General features: G+C 41.1%; 1 protein-coding gene across 1 annotated transcript in view; it reads left to right on the forward strand.

Moving 5' to 3' along the window:
* Positions 1-10,172: 10,172 nt before the first annotated feature.
* The window catches only part of TNFAIP8L3 (TNF alpha induced protein 8 like 3), a 48,593-nt gene continuing 31,942 nt past the window's right edge, over positions 10,173-26,823 (forward strand). The window contains 2 exon segments of the mRNA XM_037395407.1: positions 10,173-10,369; positions 10,371-10,449. Of these exon segments, the coding sequence (XP_037251304.1) occupies positions 10,211-10,369; positions 10,371-10,449 (238 nt within the window). The 5' untranslated portion in view covers positions 10,173-10,210.

Genomic DNA, 26,823 nt, shown 5'->3' on the forward strand with positions numbered 1-26,823 from the left:
CAAGTTCTATACTCGAACAAGCCTTGATACAAAGCAAATTCCCATGAGACCTCCCCTATTGCTTCATCACCACTGACCAAGATGATGTGACGCAACCCAGCAGACCATTCCTTTTTATCTCAGCTGATCAGATTCATGAAAGCTAAGAGATCATCTCTCACAGTGCTTCCACAGAATAACACATGAAGTGTGAGGAAATGGACTTCACTTGTCCTATTGAGACAAAACAAAGTCATCCTGGTGTCACTTTTAGACCTCTGAAATGAAATGGAGGCCTTACTGAACTCTCAAAATTTCCACTGACTTTAGATATCAGAATTTCACCCATAAGATCCACTGTATGCTGAGAGGCTCTAAAGGTTTGCTTTAGTTTGATAGAAAAATGTATTTTTTTATATTCAATCCTCATTACAGCATAGACTTTACGTTTGTCTTTCAATGTCTTCTACACTTTCAGAACTCATTTTTCTTTAAAAAATAACCTTATCATAATTTATCACTACAGTTTAGGAACACTACTGTTTTTTACAAGATATACAAAAAGCAATCCTCAAAAAAAACTAGAGTAGTTTCTGCTTGGCTTTTAAACCTCACATAGCAAGGCTTGAAAGTATACCATCCATTGCCATTAGGTAAATATGCCACGGAATATGCATACTCATGTACTATTTTCATCCTCTATGATATCTGCACTAGTTCAAGCTTCAGCTGAATTAATATTACGTTGCCTTGAAAAATCTGACCACCTTCCTTCCTCCTGATCCTCATATCATTAATTTCACATACCAGCTGACAACAGGCCCTTCTTCAGAGCTGAGGAGCCCCAGGTGCCTTGTACCACTTCATAACTTGTCTTTCTAATGCAAACCAACAACAAAATCAATAATCTTGAAGATCAGAGATTTTATTTAGTCACACTCACCATGATTTTTAGATTGCCTCCATGTTGTACTCTTGATCTGCCTAAACACTCCAGTTTAATGATTGAAGCATATTACTATTTTATCTCACTACAATTCTATCATTATGGATTTCTTCTGGTATATTTTTTTTTATTTTCAACCAACTGCCTCCTGGTCAAAATAAAAATTGAATAGATCATAATGAATCACAACAGTGATTTTCTGCTCTAGTACAACTGTAATTTCACTTTCAAACATGCTGTTACACACGCATAGAAAGTAACATACCTTCTCTCCTGCAGATGTGGATCCTTCAGCACTTAAATCATGCCTGTTTTCTTCCCCATACCACAGTCAGTTACAATTTACCATCCAAAAGACCTACCAAGAAAGGACATCACGTGACACACTAACTAAATCTGAATTAATGCATGACAACCGTCTAGCTAGTTTCTGCCAGACAAACAACCAATGAGTTTTCCCTGCTTTTCCTTTAGCACGGACAGCAGTTAGGTTGCCAAGCAAAGGAAGGGGACCCAATTTTCAGCATTTGTTCAAACTGAATTGTTGTTGAGGCACACTTTCCTCTTCTGACTTTCTGAAACTGGCTAGTTGTATTAAAAGTTCTTCAGGCAAAGACAGACAGCCTGAACTTATTTTCTTAACAAAGCTAAAACCAAAGACACTTTAATGCAATACTCCTGCTATACCTTCCAACATATTTCCTCATAATTCTGAAATCTATACCTCCAAGGACAGAAGTACATCTGCTCTCTGACTTGCCAGCCACAGTTATTTCTGTATCAGCGTACCAACACCCAGGCATGAACAACTTTTCACAAAAAGCACTGCACCCAAGCACTTTCATTCCAAATCACACAATACCAGGTGTGTTAGTAAGCATTTTTCCTTCTTAGCCCTTTGGTATGCTTTACTTGCTACCTGGTTTTTTGCTTCTCAACATTACTCTTCCTCTGTATAGGCTGGAAATTGGTAGAATTTACATAAAATTGTTGAGTAGACATCATTAAGCAGGCACGTCCTACAGTGCTAACCTCAGCAATGTTAAAGGAAGATGGTGCCTGTACTGTTTATGAAGACAGCCACTGATTTACATCTGCAGGCCAGCTTGAACCACTCTTGCTAGAGCTATTCACTTTGAATAACTATATATACATGCAGTGAATCAGAACAACCCATGATGTACAATAAACAGATAGGTTCAAGTCTTTCTTTTCAATCAGGCAAATGAGGACTGTGAACCTGTGTTTCTCCAGATTCAATAGAAAGGTACTAAAAAGTAATTTATGACTGCAACTTCCTTGTGTTCCCTTTTTCCCCAGTCCCAAACCTTAAAAACCTTTTCAACCAGAGAGTACCTTCCTCCCCACTCCTGCAGAACATTGATAATGACTACAAGACCTCTAATGCTTAATGAAAGGGTTGCTTATCTACAGAGTTTTTCCCCGAAGAAGGGAGGGAGAGGGGCAGAGAAGGGAAGATGGAACTAGTAAGATTCTTATTCAAGTTTTTCCACGAATTCTTCTTTTTGGGAAAATACAGGAGTTGCCAGCTGAACAAAGGATTCTGCCTAAAGACATGCAGCCATCAGGATTGCGGGAGGGGCTTTATTTCAAAAAATCATGGCTTGAAGGTCACATCTTGTACTAGGATTAGCTTCCCTTAGCAGTTGCCAATAGCAAGTAGTCTGCAGAGCTGGCTGAAGGACTGCAGCAAGTTGTCAGGGTCCTTTACATTTTGCGTTTCCTTCAGAATTCTACCAGTATTAAAAAGAGCCTTTGTATATGTGTTCTCTAGCCCTTCCAGCTACCTTAGCTGCAAAGAGAATCCAAGACCTATAATAAAAAAAAAAATCAGTCATACAAAAGGTCTTAGATCTACCCATCTACAGAAGAATTCGTATTGTCCAAGTCAAATTCAAGTCATTCATATATTTTATTTAACAGTACTCCAAGTCTCTTGGTGTGTGCAAGAGAAATAATTCACCTGAAAGTGGTCTGGACAGCAAGTTTCTAAGTAATTTCATTCTCTTTACCGGGACTCTTATAGGACTACATGTTATCTAATTGCCTATGTTACATGTTCCTAAGACTACCCATAAAACGCAATTTTATGTCTGGGTTGATTACATTTAGTTATTTATAGGCAGGTGGGTAGCAGAGTGCCTTTTGCCACGCTCTTAGAAATGGTCATGAAGTAATGCCCACACACTGTCAGATGAAGATGATGTTTCCGTACTGTTCTAAAAGTCACATCAAGCTCTACAGAACCACAAATGAGTGTATTAATACTCTGCCATTTTAGCAAAGTCTGTGGATGTTAGTGAATTGCTCCACAAAAAAATTGTTTACCGTCTCTATGATTGCCTCTCAGAGATTATGGTTCCCCTTAGTTCAAAGGGTGCTACACTTTTTAGTACAAGCTCTATACCAAGACTAGTCTCAGCTGTTGCATCACTATTTCAGTCACAGGTGCACCACTCCTGGACTGAAATCCACAGCTTTGCTTCAGTCACTTTCCAATATGCAGATATATCTTATGAATGTAAAATGGGAGTCACAGGATCCAGCATAAAGGAGCAACCAGACCTAGTCAGCTGCAAAATACTGTATTTTTACATGATGTAACATCCAATTTGGAAAATGCTCTTAAGTTTCCAGGTAAAATGTGCAACACTGGATCTCACATTTGTCTTTTGTGGGACAGCACGATCTACCGTATCCTAATAATTCAGGATGTCTAGGCAACATCATCATGTGAATAAATATCAGCCTTCAAAACACACCATAATCTGAAATGTTTGGTGGGTTGTTTTTCGTGTGTTGAAGAATACAAGAGAGCAATACAGAAATAACTACAAAAAGAATGTATTTTCTAGTCTATATAAGTGTGTAACAAACATCGTGACCATAGGAAAAAATGTGGATGTTTGCATAAAGAACAGGATTAGAAAAGTTAATGAAATAACTGATGCTAACTATAAAACCTTCTGGAAAATACGGTACAATATAGGTCCTCTATAGTTTCCTAGCAACAAATTTTTCTCTGCTTTCTCAGAGTATCATGAAGTTGTGGAATCCTCCTACACATAATTTGAAATCAGGGATGAAAACAAGGATGACCCATCTTCCAGACTAGAAGCAGAAAACTGTTTCCAACCTTGCTGAAACACAGCTCAGTAACAAGCAGCATCTGTTCGTTTAACTGTTATTTTACTCACATCTTAGACATGGTCAAAGGCTTCAATGTAGCCATCAGATCATCAGCCCTCATAATGAAGAAGATAAACAACACGCGGAAAGTAAGGAATGTGACATATTTTAAAATAACTTCAGTGACCACCACAAGAATTAAAAATAATTCCAAAACATAGTGTCAAACAGGAAAATGGTTTTGACTGGCAGCTGCCTCCTAGTTTTCTCTAGACAGCATTAGAAAGGGGACAAAACAAAATCCCCTGCTTGATCCTGTATTTTACAGCAATTCCAAAGAGAAAAAAAATCTTTGAAGTTTACTTTCCCAACACCAGAACAGAGAAAGCAGAAACAAAGTTCATGTTTTGGCTGATCAGTCTTATCTTTTATTATTAGTAGTATCCTACCTGTAATGAGATCTAAAATTGTAAGTAAAATAAGTATATCATTTATAAGGGCTTTAAAATAATAAGGCCTGACTCCCTGCTCATAAAAACATGTGAGGTTCATGGCCTAACCAGTAAAATTTCCACACAATTTCCTCAAAAGAAAATTTCCACCAAACAGAATTAACAGTTACATTTTCAATTTGGGAAGGTACATTTCTTTAATTTCTTAGAATGGAAGGTTATGAATGCAAGAGTTTGCCAGTCTACAGCAAACTGCATACATAACTTGCAAGATGGGCACCCTTCTAAGCACAGATCATCATCCCACAAAAGAGTGATAAAGAATCTTTAAGAAAATAAAGACAAATATCACTAAAATAGTACAAAAATACGAAACAGCCAGGCAACTCAAATTACAATTTAATACGGAAAACCTCATTCTATGAGCAAAATCCTACTCTAAGCGAACAGAAAAGTAACAACATCCTTGTGGCCAAAAAACAGACATGAATATGTTTATGCTGCTCTGTTTTCATTGCAGTCTTGTTACTATAAGGTAAGAGGAAACAGGACAAGTTACTGCTGGGGGGGGCGAAGAAAAAAAAAAAACAAAACCCCGACAAAATCCAAGACAGAAAAAGCACACACTATGGCTGTGCTCTTTTTCTGTGTCTATAAGCATAGACATTAGCAAGCTTGCCTCCCAGTTTAACTGCTCCTTCTTTAAAAGCTGCTGCCTTTGTTCAGCGTTGCACCAACTTAAGGAAAAAGATACTGTTCCTTCTTCCTTTCTTAGTATGAGCAGTCAGAATTTGGATCAGACCAATTACTTACTGTTATTAAACTTTTCCTGTGCTATTCAACCCACAGTCCCAGCCTACTTAAGCAGGTGAAAATATCAATTTCTGACAAAATTATCCTTTTTGATTACTAACCAAGAGTAATGCAGTTCAGCATGATGTAAGTTGCACAGGAGCCCAATATTTTTCTATTCTACTTTATTTCATTTGGGATTAAAATCTTGTAAGAGCATCGTACAAGGCATTGAGGCAACTGAAGCTAAATTTCAGTCCTAGCTTTAAATCTGATATTCCAAAAACATCATAGCATAGGTTAGCACCAGTACGAGGCTGCAGTCTCAGTCTGGAACAGCTTCCTCAGCTTTTTTTTAGGAAACGTCAACAACAGACAAAGCCAGAACACAATTCAGCAAGTCCAATGGCTAAAAATATGTCCATACTATGGTAGGTATTCAGAGCTGATGCCCTACATCTCTTAGAATAACTTAAAAAGATTACAGTCTTCCATATTTACCCTCCCAACATAGGATGTACATGCACTGCCTAAATTGGATATTATAAAAATCTAGATCTTTGGACATGTACTAGCACATGAGTAAGTGTTAAAGTAATGCAGATATCTTGTTCATTATTTGAATTCTAAATCAAATACGAAAAGTGTTGGCAAATCACCAAGAGAGGCATTATTGCAACAAAAATTTATTAAAAATGCATGCAAAACATACATGTTTATGCATGCTGACTAGCTTCCAGACAGACATCCATAGAAGCTCTTGGCATGACACAGAGAATGTGCTGATTCTTGATACTAGTTATCCATGCTTTGCCAATAATGGTGCAGATAGGTGGGTTTTTTAATGAAATCTATACATATACACTGATACCACAGAGAAACTGGGGGGGTGTGTGGATATCTTAAATCTGCTACAGTACATTTCATGAGTATATCAGCCTGTGGGAGATGCTTCTCTGTTTAATACATTCAGAAGCAATGGCACTTGGATATGAAAGATATGGCACCATACACTCTGAAGCAAAATATTAGTCCACAAAATTAGAAACAGTACGTCCCATCCTAGGGTAGACCTTATTTAAATAACATTAAATTATTTGTGAGAAAAAATATAATCTTACATTTTTACATTTAGAAACAAAAAGAAGATGTAATCCTACCCATGTGCCTTTGCAATCTAAACCAGACAAGCCAAACCCCACCTTTGGTAGTGCAGAGGGGGTTCTGTTAGATTTAATAATGGAAAGAAAAGAGACTGCTCCCTGGGATAGGTCTTAAGGCTCAGTTTGAAGGAGGAAAGCTTGAGTCACAAACACAAGGGTAGTTCGCCAATCTTTTATTTAGCAGAAATAGATAACCTAACAGTTCAGGTATGGCTCAAGAGATACAGGTGGAAATCTGTGCTCTGCATTTGACTCTCAATCACAGCTTCTCAGTACCTCATTTCCCTATCTCTGAAAGAGAAAAATACTGTTATACTTATTTCACAATAGTCCTGTAAGGATAAATATACTAGAGAGATGCTATGGTAGCTGAGCTACTTAACTATTTAGAATATGATGAAACTATATTTGTGCAAACATGCAAGCGCAATTTGCAGCTAGGACAGTGAAAAAGCATGAATCCTAAAAGCGCTCTCAGGCAGATCTCCAGCACTCAGATACAATGAGTAGACAGAGGAGGATTTCAGCTAAGTTCCATATGGAATGAAGATCAAGACCAGATGCAGCTGAAATGTGAATGGAGGAGCCATACAGCGATGTAGCTGCTACAGACAGCATCATGTAACTGGGAATACACGCAACACATGGGGCAGTTCCAATCGGCTGTGTTACCAGCTCCCCTGCTAAGTCATGTTTGTGAGATTTGCAGGCAAAAGTATTAACTGAGCCTTGAAACATTCCAGTTTCTAAATATTGCAAGAATCTTTAGGTCTACCTAGTAACAAAGGAAACAGACACAGAGCTATAGTCAGAGCTTTAGCATATAACAATGAATATGTAATTGCACTATTTGTACTAAACAAAAAATAAGTCATGAAATGTTAACTTTCTCCATGTGGAGTTTCATTTAACATGCATCTAGCTAGTACATATATTGCTGTTAATAAACCTCTAGTGCTTTTTTCTGCACCAGTATTGTAATGAGTGGAAACTATGAAGTTCAGAGCTCTAAGCATATGGAATTTTCCAGGTCACATGTTAAACCAAGTGCTGGACTCTGCTGGGCAGAGAACATTAAGGAGGAAAAAACCCTTGAATTCTAACCATATGTTTTGAAATGAAACAATATGCTTATTCTGTTACAGCTGAAAACGTTAATAACTGCTTTACAGTTAGCAGCAATAAAGAGGCACAGTAATCTTGAAACAGCATTTACTGTGGAATAGAAAGTAATTACAGCAAAAGTAATGAGAATGCCCAATGTATATATCACAAGTCTGACGAAATACAATACTGATTAAGTTATACCATTTCCATTGTAATATTTATTAGCGTGGTTATACAAAGATTTAAAAAACTGACAAGAATTAAAATAAGTGGGATTCGGTTTTCACTTATTCCATGCCAAGACTTCTGTCTTTTGGAGGGTTATGAAAAATAATCTGTCCTTTTACCAACAGAACTACGATCAATGGCAGAGAAGTGTGGCTAGTCAGAGTTTCACATTTAATTGCAATTATAGCATAGGTTCAGTACTCAGGAAAAAGAAAAAAAAAGCACATAAAAACAGGGTAAGGCCAGTGCCTAGAATACCTGGGAAGCGCATACACAGCTGCTTTGTATCAGCTCATGACATGACCCAGAACACACTGTACCAGGGAGTCCCCTTTGCCACTGGGGCAGCAGGAAGGGTTTTACTGTACATACGTCCCTGCAAAAAAGTTTGTTTTGCTTTACTAATTACAGTCATTCTCATTACAAAGTCAGAATTTGTGCAGGTTAGAAGTTACTATTAGAGTTTCATGCAATTAAAGACAGGCCAGAAGATGAATTAATTGCACTCAAATAGAAACTTATTCTTCATATTAGACTTAAACTGTTATAATCTTATTGGGGAGGTTTTTAGGTTGCATTTATGCTGGTAAAAAGCAAACAAAAACACAAGACAAAAAAAACCCCCTGAACTCTTTCCAGCTCTCAGATTCTGTTCTTGATGTGGTATCCGGGATTATAGTTCATGACTTAATCTTGGCATTTTTCTGTTGCTTTGTCGTTTATATCACCCACATCTGCATCCAGATTTTTCACAACACAATCCTAGGGTCACTTAAATTTAGATATTTTTACTTATACAATACTAATTTATGAAGTTATAATCAGCAGTATTTTGAATGTCATGTTAATTTTAATGAAAGCAGTTACAAACAAAAGTCAGAATTTGTTTTCATGGAATAAAACCTGAAAGTGTCATAACACTACAAGCCCAGGGTACGACAGCAACGTTCCAAATTACTTAACAACTAACTTTTCACTCCAGAGATCAAAGATTTGTGGGTCTAAATTCAACATACCAACAACGTGTGTATTACAGGGCTAGAAAGCTTGAGGTCTTCTATTGCTTCAGGCTCAACCTGATTTGAAGGCAGGGAAGCGTGGTAGGATTCAGCCTAGAACATAAGGCAAACTTTGGCTTCATTTTTATTATGATAGTTCTAGTTCTTACGCTCAACATTTCACAAGCCAACACTGAAAAGAATTTGACAACAGCCCTTTGAGTTTAAAGGGAGCCCTTTTTCCTTATTTTTTTATGTTCCACTATATGCTAACAGAGAGAGTCTTTGCATTTGCCAAGAGTGCTGGGCATAGTCTGATGGCAATAGATAACTTCATACATGCAACTTCGAAGCAGCATCCAGGCATTGCTTTCTCTGGCAACGAGGATCTGCATGGTTTTGGGGGGAGAGTTACAGAGTAAAGAAAGAGATACCTGTGGTCTACAGCTACAGGCATAAGCCTCTGTCTTGAGACTACTGTAACCCACAGGTAAGCATTCAAGGCACCGGCTAGCTTTTAGGATGAACGTATCTATGGATCGGTTAGATCTATGAGGTCTCTTTCAGGATGACGTTTGGCGCCCAGTTAGAAAAGTACTCTTGCTACTACTTTCCCAGGATTTTGGTGCTAGAATTGAAGTGATCTTTGACCTATAACAGCAAGGAAAGGTAGAAAGGCATAAAAGCAAATGAAAAGAAAGATCTGCCAAACCTCAGAGCTGAACAATTCGTCTCAACCGTCTGAATTAAGCGCTGTCTCAGGACTGCTGTAGCCTGTGGGACGCAAGCAAAGCCTGCAGAATTCCAGCTATAAAGTTTTCACACTCAGAGTTCAAACCCAACTTCTGACATAGCCTTCATTTACCAGATTACTACACTGTCTCCTCTCCCTTGGCCTGTGGGTAACGTGCAAACAGGCAGCAGCAGAATTCACTCCTTCACTATCCTTCTGGGCACTGAAACCCAACGGGAGCTGACACTTCCCTGTTGGCCTCCACTGTTCTAATAGCAAATACTTTGAGGAGCTGGTGAAGAGGGACGTGGTGACAACTAAAGATCGGTGGAGATTCCCATAAGGAAAGGAAAAGACAAAGTGAACAGGAGACACGATGACAGCCAAGGTAAAAAAAAAAATAAAAATATTCTTCTAAGTTTTGCCTCAGAAGTGGCCTGGAGCTCTCGGCAGAGGAGGGAGGCCCCTCAGCTCTCCCGCCGCGGGGCCCGCCGGGCACCCCTCAGCCACCGCCGGGCACCCCCCCCCCCATTTCCCCGCCGCAGCCGCCTGCGAGACGAACTTGTGTAACAGGCTGGGGGAAGAAGCCGATCCTCGGCCGCGCCCCCGCTCCCTCCTCCCCTCGCCGGAGCCCGCCCGTCTCCGCTCCTCCTTTGCAGCCAATGGCACTAGGCGAGGTGGCTGCATGTGGTGGCGCGGACCCAGCGCCCGGGCTGGGAGGAGAGGAGGAGGCAGCAGGAGCTGCTCGCCGCTCGCTCCCGTCTCCCGCTCCCCGGGAGCTCCTGCCAGCGGGCGCCAGCCGCACGCTGCCCGCCCCCAGCCGCCCCTCGCCCCGCCGGTACCCGCAGCATGGACTCGGACTCCGGAGAGCTGAGCGAAGGCGAGCTGGTCTCACCCGCAGGTAAGGGGGCTGCCGCCTGACGGACCGGTACCGCCGCGCCCCGCTGGGGCTGGGGGCGGCCGCGCGAAGGGGGTGAGGGTGCCTCCTGCGCGCTGCTCTGAGGCAGCTCCGGGGCAGGGCTGCGCGGCTGGGCGCTGGGCAGGCACCGCCGCCCTCCCACGGGTCCCCGGCGCCCCGCGGAGAGGCGGCCCGGCGGCAGGGCAGGCGCTGGCGGGGCGGGAAGCCGCCCCCCGCCCGGCCGCCCCTCAGGCGCTGCGGCGGCTGCGGGCAGATGGGGGGGCCCGGCCCGGGCCCCGCGCAGGGGAGCGGCTGCCCCGAAGAGTTGCCTTCGGCCGGGACGCGACAGCCGGTTGCATTAGCGGTGCTGGCGTGAGTGTGATGCGTTGTGCTTTACATCCAGAGGCTGCAAAGTTTTGTTGGGCTTGGTTAGGGGCGCTCTGCTGTCACCCCAGCCCGCAGCAGTTAGCCCAGGCGCAGAGGGGGAGGCTCCCCCCTCAGAGGCCCGCCGGCTGCTCGGCTTTTGTTTTCAAGTCCTAACTTGTCACCAAAACAACATAAAAATGCTGCTGTCTAGCTGCTGCAGCCTGCATAGTTCTTAGATGAGACAGAAGGGGGGGGGGGGGGGGAAATGATCTCTCCTGCCATTTCCAAGTCTCCACATTCCCCTGTCCTACAGAAACCAAGCCACTGCTGCTGGGCCATAAGCAAAGGCTGTTCTGCACAAACAGTAAGCAGGGACAATAAACTCGTATGAAATCCATCGTGCCTAGGGGCTGGTTTGCTCTACTGGCACAGCAGGCGTGCCACAGAGAACCGCCGGCAGCTCAAGGCCACCCGCTGTCCCCGCACACACCCCAGGGTCCCTGGCTCTTCAGCCAGCGGCAGTGTCACCCAGCCAGCGGCAGGGCAGGCTGCGGCAGTGCCACACTCACAGCTGGCACCCAGCAGGTGCTGGGCCATCACGGACAACGGGTACAAGAAGGGACCTGTTCGACCTCCAGCTTCCCAGGATGGAAGTCACAGGCACCTTCTCTGAAGCCATTTAACTGGCATCTGGCAGAAGTAAGCGCAGTTGGAATGATGTCTGAAATAACCCTATATTTCCATTATAGATCCAAATAGAAAGTTACCATGTTACATTAAGAGATCTTTGAGAAAAATCTTTTCACCATGACCTGTCCAGTTTAGATGTGTCCTTTATCCCAGCTGGCACCTCCACCCACCCCCAAAACCAGAGGTTTCCACACCAAACTGTTCTAACTGCAACAGGAAAAAAACCCACCCAGATATTTTGTGAAATACTTTAACTGTCTTAGTAATACAGCAGTGATTAAGTCAAAATAGGTGTTACCTTGTCTAGTCTTCCAGCAGAAGACATTTTTATAGCATAGACAAACCCAATTCAGCTTTAAATATCAGGGGTATTTACACTGATACCGTGCTTTGTGTTTTCTTACTTGAGACCTAAAGACTGAAATAAGGCTAACAGGTCAATAAAGCTCCTTATATTCAAAAAAGCTCCATTAGGCTGAACTTAGCAACAAAGACCACCAACAGCTATACTTTTTCATCCAAATATTCAGATCAGCGCATGAAGCACAAGTTACAAACATTACATTTGTAGACGAATGAATGTAATCAGCTCCTGCCAACAACTGACTCCTGAATAGGATTTTAAATAAATTAAAAATAACTACACTTGGAGATTGCCATAAGTGGTTTTTATGTCATCACTTGCTATCTGCCAAGTGTTGATGCTCAGTCTCCTCTCCTCTTTTCTATTCCTTCTTTGTACTATCTAAAAGAAGAAAAATCTGGTATTTTGACCATATGTGGCAGATGCCTATGCAGTAGAATAAAACTGGAATACAGCAAAAACTTGGCATTTTTGTCTTAACCACTGGCAATCATTTTTTCTGCACTAAAGAATTACTTACTGTTTGTATCCCCCATCCTCTTCCGAAAAATGCATTTTTGCTGGATTTCATTTGTTCTTTTTTTTCTCTACTCTGCCATATGTACAGTGCAGTATCTCTCTCTATGTGGGTGTTCAGTAGTCATGCTGTCAGTCACTGTTGCAGGCACAGAAGCTCAGGGGTTATAGTGTGTGTTTCAGTCACCCCCCTGTTCAGGGAGGTGCCGCACCCCACCGATCCCAGTGACCACAGACATTCTTCCTGCAGTTTATAGGGCAAGCAGAGTGCCTCAGAGGAGTATTTGGGATGAAGTCCTAGTAATGGCTCAATTTTGGCCATTGATTTTAGAACAACTAGGATTTTGTACTAAAAGCAAGACCAACTCGAAGGTTTAGCTTCCTCTCTTCGTTACCAGTCTTTGCACTACCAAGTTGGTAAAGCAGTGACTTCAGCTTACACAGATAAAACTCCTTGTAGACACTGCCCACTTCGGTTGTGCAACTGTTCAAGTCCAGCATGATAAAATTTCTCACTAGGGCTCCGTGATGCTAATGCAATACAGATGTCTAAAAATATACCCCATTTAAGGGTTTGTACTGCTCATGCAATACTTACTCAGTCTTTTGCTCTGTCCCAGTGGAACAGCACCCCTACCATTCCTGGGGCTCACATGGGTGTGCACAGGACAGGAGGCCACCTTGTATGCCCCCACCATCTGCCACACATGCTTGGCTTCCAAGAGCCAGCTGGAGTCTTACTCTGAGATCCCAGCAGCCTCATTTCCTTTAATAGCCCACTTAAAGCTGAGTCTCCAAGGAGGCAGAAGTATTTTTTCTGTATTTATTCTGAACATGTTGTCATGATAGCATCTTCATATGTCTTTGGTGCAAACAAAAAGCTCCTTATACTCAAGTAGTATTAGCTATACTTCAAAACAACAAAAAGCACCACACCTCTGCATACAAGAACATCCAGCTCCACAGCCTTGGCTTCCACAAGTCCTCACACCCATCCATTACTGCTTCATATTTGAGTTCTCTATATAGTCAAAAATTTTTGGTTGGTGTTTGTTTGTTTTTTTTCCAAAAAGTGACTCATGAGACAGACTTCTATTAAGAGCACTAAGCTGCTTAGGTCTTCACAACTCTGAAAAAAATTATGTTGTAATGCAAACAAAGTTACATGCTTACTACACCTACCCTCAGTGAAATTTCTTGGATTTTACTGTACATGCAACTAGTCATATTTCCTTCCTTGTCCTACAGATAAGCCTTTGAGAACTGAACAGGTGATCTTAAAATAGAACATTGTTCTCATTTTTTAGTGTCCACCTATTGAGAGGTTGGTTTTTTAGAAAAATTCAGTAGAGCTATGGACTGCTTTTCCCCAGCTCTTTCACAGGCAGCCTGCCACATGAAAGTATGATCCTCTGTGCCACCTTTCAGAGTAGCATTTTGCCAAAATCCAGGTCATCACCAACATCAATGATTCTGCAGGGGATCTAGAGATCCCCCATGCAAGAGAAAGATGGCAGCAGACCTTCGTTTCGTGTGCCTTGTCCCAGGTCACCTGGCTGAAATGGGCAGGAATTTGGCCATATAAGCTGTTAAGTGACTTTGATTTAATCCTTTCTACAAGCTATTAAGTCAGAACATAGATTTCCATGTCTATTTTAATGGAACTGTTGTGTTACACTATAAACATGTGATAACTAGAGACTAAATTGCCTGTATGCTCTTTGAAACAATTCATTAATTTTATGAAGTTTAACATATCCTGGAGAGTAAACTGTTGCGGGTCCCTTCTCTGGCTTTACTCCCACTGAAGGCAAAAGACATTTGGCCTAGGAAAGAGCAGCTTGCTCTCCAAGTAGAGCTGTAAACTGGTGACAAGATTTTGAATTTATTTTATTTTTAAACATTAACACTGTGGAGCCTACAACTTTGTGTGGTGCCAGGGGTAACAAAACAAAGACAACCTTACCACCAGGCTTACATCCATAGAGGCAGTGGGAGTCTTACTATTGTCTTCCATAGGGCCAAGAGCTTACCCTGCAACTCTTGGCACAAAAATATTAATTTATGAAATAATTCTAAATGCGTTATCTGAACTCTCCCTGGACAATAAATACATAGTAAAAACAACAATAGGTTTAAACATTTACTGTTGTAAACCATCCCCAGACACAAATAATTTTTCTAGAGCTGTAATATTATTTGATTTGCAATGCTTAGCAAATAATTTTTCCTGCAGATAATTTATCATGCTACATGAACTGCCTGTACTTTTGTGATATTAATCTTTTAAGCCTGTTACATATTTTAATCACTGTTTTACAGAGTTAAAATGCCGTTCAAGAGCTAATATATTCTTGTAAATATAAAATTAATTGGAAAGCATGCCGTAAGATATTTAGCACAATTATTTGAGGCATCAGTAACATACTTATGTGATACAATGTGCGAGTAGGACTTTTGTAACTTTTTGCAATGTAACACTGAACATTTGAACAATGTTTATCATGACAAAAGGTATACTTTGCCCCAGGGAATGCGTGTGTGTTTGAACAAGGAGGATTTTTATTTAACAAAGCCTTGTTTTGATTCTACACAGACAGTTCCAAGTCAGATATGCAATAATATTTATTGACTTTAGATGAGTCAGCAGAAGTGGTAAATAACAGCATGTTGTAAGTGTGGAAGCTAGGGGTAACACAAAAAACCCCAAACAACCCCCAAAAAAACTATTTTGAGTTAAAGGTGCAGACTCTAGTGGATGCTTTTGTTACAAAATACTTTCTAGCACCTCTCTAATAAAGGGCTCTCCCCTCCGTTCTGCTGGGAAACAAAGCACAAAGCTAGCTGAAGAAAGATGGGCAGGCAACAAACCTGAACTAGCATGTCATGGGAACCCATGCTGCGGACTGTCTTGCAGGGCTTTTTGGGCCACACTGCAAACTGAGGCAAGCATGTGTCCAAGTTTCTCTGCATAGACACAGTGGGCAAAAGACACTTAAGGATGAGCAGGCAGCAGCTGTCTAAGAGCAGCAGCTAGGGCAGGCACATGAGCCAAGAGCCTGGTTGGGAGAATTTTTTTTTTAAATCTCTTTACTGTACCCTCCAGAAAACATCTGGGCTGCTGACTTACATACAGACCCCTCTTTAGCATAGTGACTGTCAGATTAGGAGCCTTGTCCAACCGAAAAAAAAAAGAAACTTTGAAAGGCAAAAAAAAAATTAATCACACTGTAATGTTAGTGAAGATCATATATAATCCCACTTAGGTCGACTAGAACTTGGACAAGCAAAATAGATAGTTTAGTTGAACAGGTCAATTTCTTTAGAGTTCGGGTTTTTAAAAATCAAGTGGAAATATGAACTTCATGAAGCACTGATGGAAGCCCAAGCTCACCTGCTTGTGCAGTAGCAACATCTGTGGATAAGACTGCTAAGCAGCAATAGCTAATAGCGTATGAGGTAACATTCTTTTCAATAGCTTTGATAATTTATCCTGCTTTTGAGAGGATGGCATATGAAAATATGTAGCCTCAAAAGAACTTGTCATCATGGGTGAAGCAGAATCCAATTCCCAGGTAGGGACAGTAGGCACATGAAACAAGTTATTTTAGTGCATAAATGTTTGATATTCTTGATCCAAACTACTCACTTTCAGGACAGGGTATGCTGGTGCCCCCCAGACACACAAATACCATGCAGAAGCCAGCCACAACTTTGCCACGTCAGAGATAGCCTGTTTCTTAGGCAGGGAGGGTTGATTTTATACTTAAGTGAATACTGGCTGTAAGGGGCTCTCCCTAGTGCCAAACTGAGCTGCTCCCACCTGAAACTATGATGCTGCTAGCAGTCAGTGAACAGAAAGCCTCTACTTTTCCCAGTATATGGATATGGACAAGCCTTGGTGCAGGAATTTATGATGCCAGATGAAGTTCATAGATAGGAATATGAAGCAATATCCTGCCACAGAGCAATCATGAACCATTCCTGTCTGCCGTGCCAAAGGCCTGGGGTGAGAGTGGGTTTCATATGATGTGATATTTTGGCAGTAGTGGATGACCTGTACAAAGCAATGAATGCATCTCCTCAAAACCCTCACACTTCCCATTTGAGGAACTAAATCTTTTATCCTTTCTTCTCATCTACACTAAAGACTAAGACGACATCATGGGAAGGTGAAGTCACCTGATTTTGTTGATAACAGAAGAACAAAGCTATAAACCCTAGAAAAAAGGAAAACAGTAAGCCAGATAGATGAGAAAGTTCCTGAAGACCTGGCCACCTGAGAAGCCTTTGGTATTTGCATTTTGCTCACAGCATCAGCCTTGGGTTGACAGGCATTTCCAGGTCCCAGGAAAGCAGGAAAACCCTGTAACTTTCCAAGACCGCTCACTATCTTTTCTAGTAAACTAAGCAGGACCTGGCTGTGAGCCCAAGCAGCGGTACACAATCCTTTAAACTGTTTATCTATTAATATACTTCCTGGCCCTGTTTCAGCCCATGCCAGATAGCCTCCCACAAAATGTCCTGGCATGAGACAGAAGATAGCAGTGGCCAGTATGAATTAAACAACATTTGGAGTGTGGGAAAAAATTTAGCTTGCATTCAGATGGCAGTATGATGCATGTACAACAGGTTCTGTCCCAGTTTACTTACAGAGATAGACCATGTGGTCAGAGCAGGGCACAGAAATTCTGCACTATTACCATGACTTCTGGTGCACAGCTCAAGGCTGTCCAGGCTGTTGGACTGCTTGTGGACCTCTCTCAGGGCAGCTGCCTTGGGCCGAGGCCTGGGCTTGAAGCCGTTCCCAATTAAAAGCATGTTATTTGCTCTTTTACCGCAGAAATACCTCTACCCGTTAGATTACAGGAGGGCATCCTACAGACTGAGAAGTCCAGTTGAAGGAGATTTATGGGAAACTGAGACTAACCTGTTGCTATAATCATGACTTTATACCCAAGACTCAAACATCTTCTAGGTAAGCCAAGCTGAGCTCAGACACTGGCTGGTAGCCAGTGATTTTTCTGTGCTAAGGCAGGCATCTTTAATGAAAACGTCTGAGAGAGCAGAAGTCACTTTGCTGTCTTCTCCAGTGGTCACTAGTCCCTCGTCTGTAGAGATTCTATTTTAAATCAAGTTTTATCGGTTGGTTTTGTCTAGCCTTCCTCCAGAGGAACAGAGTGATCAGTCTGTCTGTACAGATGTGGGTTTTGGCTAACATCTTTTGATGTAGCAACAGAAAATAGAGCAGGAAGATTATTTCCATTTCTGATACGAAAAAAAAACTTCACCATTAAGACATTCCCTCCGATCTTACTGGTGCTAGTTTAATATAAAGGCTAATCTTCTGAAACACAAATAGTAAAAATTAGCAGAAGAATACCTCACTACTACCGACAAGCATCTCATTTCTGGCATTAACTTTATTCAAGTAGTTTTTCCTGTAACACAAGCTGCATTTTCTCTCTTTCTCTTTGAAGAAATGTCTTAACACTGTTATGTTAGCATTTCCTTTCCAAACAGTTTTCTGTTTACTTTTAGAGCACATAGTTTACATGGTCAAATCACTGACAGGTGCAGATCAAACAAATACAAGTTTCTTAGACTTTCCAGAGTGAGGGGGGTTTGAGTATTTTTTTTTTTAAATGAAGATAACCATCTCTCATAATTTCTCCCAACAAAACTTCTGTGGTTTATACTGTTATGTCAGGTGAATGTCTATGGCTGTTGTTTACTTGCATTTCATTTTAACTTTGTGTATTTGTGCATTGTTTCCCTTTAACTCTCAGAAGTCAGAGGGAAGTAGGTTCAGAGGAGTGACCTTCATGTCCACCTCAAAGCAAGTTTGTGCCTTACTATTTTGATACTCATCAGTATCAGTAGCAGGTGCAAAAATCATCAGTACAGTCACTATGACGACAACTACTGGATTTCTTAGAAAATACTAAAGAATCAACAAGGAGAACTGCTGACTTGGATTACAGATTTAGGAACGGGGTAAAAAGTTCAGGCCTAGGTATATGTAAAGACCACTTCCACAAACTTTCTAGAGTGCCAGGACACACCATTCTGACCAGCTTGGACTAACTGTTGCCCTTTAACTATACCAGGACCTATATGACCAAAAGCAGAAGTTTTTGTTCAGTGATTAAACATCACCTTTATCAGAAACCAGCTTCTATCATATAGATTTAGCCCAACCTCAGCTATGAGGCCTCTCTGGTTTCTCTCTTACCTGTGTTTGTTTTTAAGAGTATTTCCATTTCATAAGAAGGAATAACATCACACTTTGTATTCTTGGAGCAAATATGGATGAGATTTCACTCTTGCCTGCACACACCCCCCAAAAAAACCCCCAAAAGCCCCCACAAAAACCAAAACACCCCAGACCGGTATATTCATCCAAAACAGTCACCACTGACATTTTTCCACAAAACACTTCCCCTTACAGAAATCTTATGAATTGATGGAAAGCCAAGAACAAATCATCTTAAGGACAGATAATACCAGCGTTCTCTGTAATTCCATAATTTAACTTTACAGTTTGGATTAAATCAGATGCCTTCGAACAGTCCCAGTACTTAGTTGTTAATCAACTGGTACCTGTTTATCTTCCAGACCAGAATATTCCTGTAGTTTTGAGCCTGCATTCCAAACTGTGACCTAGGGTTCTTTTTAACTAGTTTGTATCATTCACTTAAAAGTTCAAGAGAAAGTTGTGCTGATTTTACTCAGTGCTGGCTGTTTAAAAGCATAGTTATGTAGAGCCAGGAAATAGCTGCTTTCAATGTTATGTTGCTACATGCAACAGCTTGTGCCAGTAAAACTGGATGTCAGGACTACATCAAGAACAGCGAGTGGAACGGCATCCTGGAAGGACATGCAGAAATGCCTCATGCTTTGAAATAAGGCCCAGAACCTGCAGTGTACTGTGGCACACAGAAGACAAGGAAGGTCAAAAGCCTCACTGCACCCTCCCTTTGACTGCCACATGCTACCAGAGAGCAGCAGGAATGCAGGTGCAGAGATTTTGACTATATTTTCCATCTTCAGACCTCCAGAATCTTTTTCAATTCTTTCTCTTTCCACCCATCCTCACCTTTTACACTAGCAATTTGCATTCCTTCTCCAGATAACCTAGAACAATGTGACTATAACTGATCTCGCATTTCCCCATGCCTCAGCCAATACACTATTCTTTTGCAAGCCTCAGTTCTTCCAGTATTGATCTGATTCTTCTGTCTTAACTCATTTCTCAAATATTCTTGGGTTTATAATTTCTGCCACTATGAAAAGGAGTAACTGCTATCAGGTTACATTTCATGAAAGGGAAAACTGATGGGAGTAAGATATTGCCTTGTCTTTGTAATTAGAGGTATTAGAAACAGATTTGCCTTGCGAGAGGAACTAACCTGCCTCCTCTGGCAAACAAACAATATAGACAGTGGGCTTGCAAATGAAATTGATGTCATCTTGATTAGTAAAGCATGCTGAGAACAGGAAAGTTAATTTTATCTTGAAATACTGAAACTGGTAGATGCAATATTTGCCAAAAAGTGAGAATAGAATAGTGGCTCCACAGGTAACAAAAGCTTCCCCATTATTTCGAGTGCATTCCTGAACAAAGTTACTTGGAGAAACAGTATATCCTCACCCGTGTAAGATCATATCACTGGGCGTGAATAGTAGGTCCAGGGGAGAATTGCATTTCTCTCCAAGTACAGCAGCCTGTAACTGTCACTGATCAAATCGGGTCAGAGGAGGATGCTGCTTTCTAGTGACATATCTTAATTACAAGGAATAAAGGAAAACAGAACCTAGGCCTTTTGCAGTGTATTGTGATGAACCATGGTAAACTTGGGCGGGGTAGAGCTGTATGCCAATGTATTTTCTTAAAAGTTCTAATGTTTCATTAAAAGATATTGCAAGAGAACTCTCAGAGGTTGCCTCTAGAAAGCAAGCAGAAGCTTTGAACAGCTGTGAAGGCAAGAGATACTTCTAGAAACTAAACTCTCACTTAGGAGAAGAATGCCTCTTTCAGTGTTCTGCTGCTAACGAGACAAGGATGAGAGCACAGAAATACACAAGGGAGGCTTTAGGAAAAGGACTTGAAGTCGAGGAATTGACAAAAAGGTGTAGGTTCACCAGAACACCAACACAGCAGCTACATCCACCTTTCCACTCTACCACGGACCTAGCGGAGCTGAATCAAACTCAAATCAGAGCTGAGCCTGCCCCGTGCAGGGCAAGCAGCTGCACCGACATCTAGATTTCTTCCATCACCAGGGTGGATAGAAACAGGGTCCCCATTTTCCACCACAGCATCTCTCTGATCACTAACTCTACATGCCAGACCCACCTCGTTCATCCTCAGTCTGCAGCATCTTGTGTGTGACTGGCCAGAACTCAAGAGGACACATCATCCTGCCCAGCAGAGAGGGAGGGAGACAGGGAGAGCATAGCTCTGCTCTGGTGCAGCCCTTCCCTGCTTGCTTGGTATGGCACAGCAGGAGAGATGTGCTCACATTACATGGTTTTGCAGCCAAGATGTCTGTGCAGCTTTCAAATTCCCAAAAGCTATGTCTATGCTTGCCCATCCATGTACAGAAGATGAGTAACAGTTGCTCTTTTACTGCTTAGAGCTCTGTGTATTTACCTTCTAAAACTTCTCTAGGAAAATACTGGCTTGTCAATAGCTGAGCACTATTAAGACTGAGACGAGTGATGTGTAGGAAGAGAATTTAGGGTGATGGTAGGGGGAACCATTATTCAATGTTTTCCATATTTTCATGTAACAGAATTTAATTTCCTTGCAGTCAATGACAGGCAGGTAGAAAGATGCATGTGAAATACCTCTGGATGTGCCCTCAAATAAAGCATGATTAGACATACCAAAAAACCAATGCAGGCAGCCACAGACTGCGAGAGATTTTTAAATTATATACTTGTTACTGAAACAGCTTTTCTGTATTTGTAGAGTTCCTTTTTTCCTCATAACTACATTTGATGGCAACTCTAATAGCATGTGTGCTATTATGTTAAACAACTAACTCCAGAATATTTCATTTCTTTCCTCATTTTTTACAGATATTAAAGCAGTAGTTATTCTTCTTAATAGGGATTATAATTTAGGGACAGTTGATGCCTGTGCTTAGTCACTTCATCAATGACTAAAATACAGAGTCTGTCTGCTCTACAGGTCATATGTTATTAAAGAGATTGAAGACAAATCTTTAAATAAGTACTTAGTTTGTTTTTAAAGCAATGTGGCTTCTTTACCATGATAAAAGCGATAAAAATACACATGACATCATACAGCTTATAAAACCCACAGCAATTTTATTGCTGACAATTTTACAGCTATCTACTTGAATTCATTTTGTTTGAAACTTGCCTTGGTCTAACTTTTTTTGAGCTGAAAACTTTTAAAATACAAACAGCATGTGACTGAATATAACTTTTATATTTATATGTAAACTGGATGAAAGTAATTTTCCTAGAGTAAGGAAATGGAAATGCTGTGTATAGAAAAGCTAAATACTTTCAAGTCTAGACTTCAGTATGTTTTTTGACATCATCCCAAAAGAGGCAGAAATACAACAAACAATATAAAGGCAGCTTCCTTTGTAGGAACACACAGAACATCAGAAACAGCTTAGTAAAGAGGACAGCATTTTGCAGAAAGGAATTCATTATCCCACTGGTTCACTTTTTCACTCTAGTAATGATCATGCCCCATTACCATGAGTGAGGTGTATACACACATCAGTAAGACTTTAAAGCTAAATTTTAAATTTTTAACAAGTGTCAAGACTTGACTATGTCACAGAAGGTATAGGCTCTGCAACTCTTGAGAAGTACAGCGTGGAATAACAGCTCTGGGGAAGAAGAGAATGCTATGGGGCATTTTTGTGCCATCAAAATTGCAAACTGTTATTAGGGATATCTCTACCTTGCCATAGTCACCACCCCTCTCCCCCCCCCCCCCCAACACACACACATTCCCGCCCCCACCCCCCACCCCAGGAGCACGGTGATTGGGAAGCTGCCTCCCAAGGGAGAACTGTACACAGTGCTGCTGCTATGCTGGAAAAAACCCTGCATCTTGACCATTTTCACCTCTTTCTCAGGCCTTGAGGGTAGCACACCTGGATTGTGCTAGGAGCTGCAGTAGATTCTCTTGTTGGGGGTTTTCCTGTTTTCTTTTTAGCGGATCCACCAAAAAAGCCCCACTCCAAAATGTTTATATATGTAGACACACATAAGATTGGTATCTAAAGTTACTTTCACCTGGGCTTATATATACAGACACACGTGCCCATTTTGTGATGGTGCGGGGGAAAATGGAGGTTAGCTTGCTTAAACCAAACCATTTACAGTGAAATAGCAAGTAAAAATTAATCTCAGGATGGTACTACCTGAGCCAGGAAAAGCAGGGTGACCAGTTCTCCACAGCGCAGCTACTCAGGTAGAGCAGACATCACAGAGGAAATGTTAGATGGCTACATTTAAATGTTATAGGGAGGATGCTACTGTGATATGCCAAGATATGTCAGATTTGAGCAGATGGAATGCTGATTTGGGGGTTATGTAATTCAAAGCTGTTTCTAAGAGCACACAGGGATAGATACATGCAGAGTGACAGAAAATGGCAGTATTTAAGAAGCTTCACCATGTTTCCACATGCTCATTTGGAAAAAGATGGAAAGAAAATATGCGACTAAGGTTTTCCAGGTTTTTCTTTTTTCAGTTTTTACATCATTAAAAAAGCAAAACAAACAGTGGCAGGATTTCTTTCTTCATATAACATCCCAGCAGGTATGTGTACTAGTAATACTGTGTTCATATCAAGCCCGGACTTCCACATTAGTAATTTGTTCACCAATTTAATAAACTGTAAAAGGTATTTGTCATTTGTATATCTTTTAAAACAAAACTTTGCCACTTTCCATTTCTGTTAAGTAACACCTTCCTGAATTTCAAAGCCAATAGGATTTGAGATTTAAGGACATTGTAAAGATACCAGTCTAATTTCTTTGTGCAGCCTCCCATACGATACCCTTTCAAAATGTGACGGATGAAGTACTGGACTGACAGCAGGGTTTTAATCACAGCCTTAAGCAAGTATTTCAGTTGTATTTGTCCTCCCCTTCCTGGTCTGCTTTGTCTGTTTATCTTTACTATTTTTAGGTCAGGATCATCTTTCATTCTAAGTTTGTGCAGCAAGAATCCCAAGATGTTATAGTAAAAGCTAGTAAATACTAATATCAATGCAGTGTGCGGACACTGCGGATATTTTTATAGGTATTTATGAGAGAACTTCCATCCTAGAGATAGAAGCTGCATCTCTGCAGTTAACGAGTCATCTTAAATATGAAAGATACATATGCATTCAATATAGTTTTTCAGAAATCTTTCATAAAAGGCTGCAGTTGAAGCACTAATTTATCTTAACCACACTTGACTTCTTGTCATATTAAACAGATGACTGCAATTACTTTTTTCAATAAGCAGTGCTACTGCACATCATAAGACAATAAAGGAATGGTACAAACAGAAGTAGAAAATTCATATTTTTTAGCAACTCAACTAAAGAACACACTTAGGATTTTTAGCCCATTTTTTTTCCATTTGCTTCCAATTCTAACTGCCTAGGTCTCTGGCAATGAAACCATGTTTGGAATAAAAACAGAACCCACAATTTGAAACTGTCATGCATTGCTTTGTTTTGCTTCTCCCTTTAATACATGAACCTCTTACTGAAGTGAGGAAAGCCTTTCACCCAAAGAATTTACCAGAACAAAAGTTCAGCAGAATTAACATGCTCGTGACTGCTGGCATATCTTCTGATACAAGTCTTTCAAAATATAGGTTGGGATCAAGCATAAAAAGAGCTCCTGATTAAGGATAGGACACGGGCTTTCTTCCATGGCTGTGACTGTGGTGAATGTAAGACCACAGTCTCCCCGAGAAACCCACTGAGTGAAAAGTATTCCCCACAGCATGCAGAGTCACTCTATGTTCTTCATAACCGGAGTTTCAGTTCTTCTACATAAAGCAGTTTGTGTGGACTTTACATATATAACCCACCTACACTGTAACCTTCGAGAAGATGCTCGCTGCCAAGCTCACTTGTGTACAGGCCAAGGAATATGGACATTTTTCCAATCCTGTCTGTTAAGACTTTTCTGCAGGAAGCTGGCTTTCTAGGGTGTGAATTTGTGCTTTAAAACCATCTGCCCTCTGGTGCTTCATCTCAGGCAATACCTTAGTGGAAGGAATAACAAATCCAGTTCTAAGGTGACAAGAACTGGTAACCTGGCCCTAAATCTCAAATTCTGGAGAGCCAGACGAAACCTGTCCTGAAATATAATGAACTCCAAAATCAGGTCTTTTTATTAATTACTCCGACAGTAATCTTGCCTGTAGAAACACAGGTTGAAGATTTACTAGTAAACAGCTGTAGTGGATAGTCTATTTTCCTTCTCTCCCTTATCAAGCTCAGTTTATTTAATCTAGAATTGAGATCACTACAGGACATTTTCCCCACACACATGTACTGGAAAATTGCTAAAGTTAATGCACACAGGGATCAATGTCTGCTGGAGACAGAACAAGAAGCACTCAGCATATTTGCAAGCCAGGGAGATTTAGTCTGACATTAGGAAAACCTTCCTAGCTGCAGGAGTTACAAGCACTGCATTAAGCTCTGAAGGGCTGTTGGTCTTGAACAGATTAGACAAGTTTGTCTTCCAGCCTGCTGGTCTTATCTCAGAGAAGGGAATGGATCAGATTATAACAAGTTCATTCCTTCAACCTCATGTTTCTATGATACTGAAACAATACACAGCAATTCAAAGCTTAGTTTGGTGATGTAAACAATTTTCTACACCAAACCAGATAGTTATCCTGACCTTGCTTTCCATGTGAGCAGATAGAATGACCCTTGCCAAAAATCTGTCCTTAAGTCCATCTCATTTTCAACACCAATAGTCTTTTGGATACAACCTCCAATCTTTGTAGAGAGCGTCATTACTTCAGTTGATACCTGTGTAGAGAGAGCTCACCGATCCTAATGTTAGCCAAACAACCCCTGCTGGCTGCAACTTGAGCCTTGTTCATTCATCAGCTACTTATCACCAAGTTGCAGGTGATTTTTAATATAAACATTGATTTCCAAAGCATAAATGCAGACAGGTCAGTTTCAGAGGCTCATAAAAAGACACAGCTGAAAAAATTAAAGCAAGCCACTTGATTATTCTTATCCTTCCTTGTCTGCAGCAAGCTGGAAAACCACGGACTGCATTCAACTGTGAGATCAGGGTGCACCACTTCTGTGTATCTCATGCTATCATATCACATTCACAATCCGTTCTCATCTCCCTAGATTTAATTCAGATTAATCCCTCCCAGCATCACCTCGGGTATTACTGATCCTTAATTGCTACAGCAGGCACTGCCCTATAAACTCTGGCCTGCGTTCACCTCCGCGGAAGCCAATGTACCCGCAGAAGCCAGGTGCAGCCACCTTCTGTGCCAGCTGGCTTTGAAAGCAGAAAAAGAGCCAGTCTAAGTCATGAGCAAACTACCTGGAGATCTGTCAATAATATCTCATATTTACATATCGTATAGCCATTATTGACACCTACTGGCAGGCTTCCCCCCCCCTTAACTAATAGTAAAATATAACTATCTCCTGTAGATAGTTGTAGATGCAACTTGCCTAATGCCCACTAGGCACTCTGTGGGTGTAAATTACACCTGGAAAAAAGGAAGGTCGACTTCTGCTCAATTAAAAATAGACCGTTTACTCCCAGCCTGCAGACTGATTTCATGTTGCTTTACAGCTTAACAGCACAGTGAGGCCAGGAGGCAAATTAATGCCAAGCGTAGTTGCTGAGGAGCATATATGCTTCCTGGAAAAACTGACAGTGCAATTTTAAAATAAAACCCCCAGATGTTTAATGTATAATGTCATTATAACAAAGCCATATATAGCAGCAAAGAAATGAAGGGGGGAAAAAAACTCTTTACAAAAGTAGAACTGTTCCTGAAGTGGCCTAAGATAGACTAAACACACCATCTATCTTAGAAATCTGATTTTTAACTAGAAATAAGAAAGGAGTGTTAGAACCTATGAATTATAGTTAGCTTTACTCCTTTCTTCATAGTGCTATAACTTTCCCTTGGAAAAATCTAAACAAGCTGACGTGGGGGCAGGGAGGAAGACTTTCTCACCTGCAAGAGATGAAAGAAACAAAGTTTGGTAGGTTATAGGTTACATCTTCACAGCTGGAGAACTCCAGAGTCCTGTTGTGAATTCCAGCCTCATCCTAAGCCATAAGGAAAAGGCTTGAGTCACCTCCCAGGGGCTTTGGCTGCCATGCAAGGGGGAGCAGGATGCCTTCAGGTCACTCAGCTGAACACTGGAACAGGTCCCA

The sequence above is a fragment of the Falco rusticolus genome, chromosome 7, assembly GCF_015220075.1.
Source record: "Falco rusticolus isolate bFalRus1 chromosome 7, bFalRus1.pri, whole genome shotgun sequence".
In the NCBI taxonomy this organism is placed as follows: Eukaryota; Metazoa; Chordata; class Aves; order Falconiformes; family Falconidae; genus Falco; species Falco rusticolus.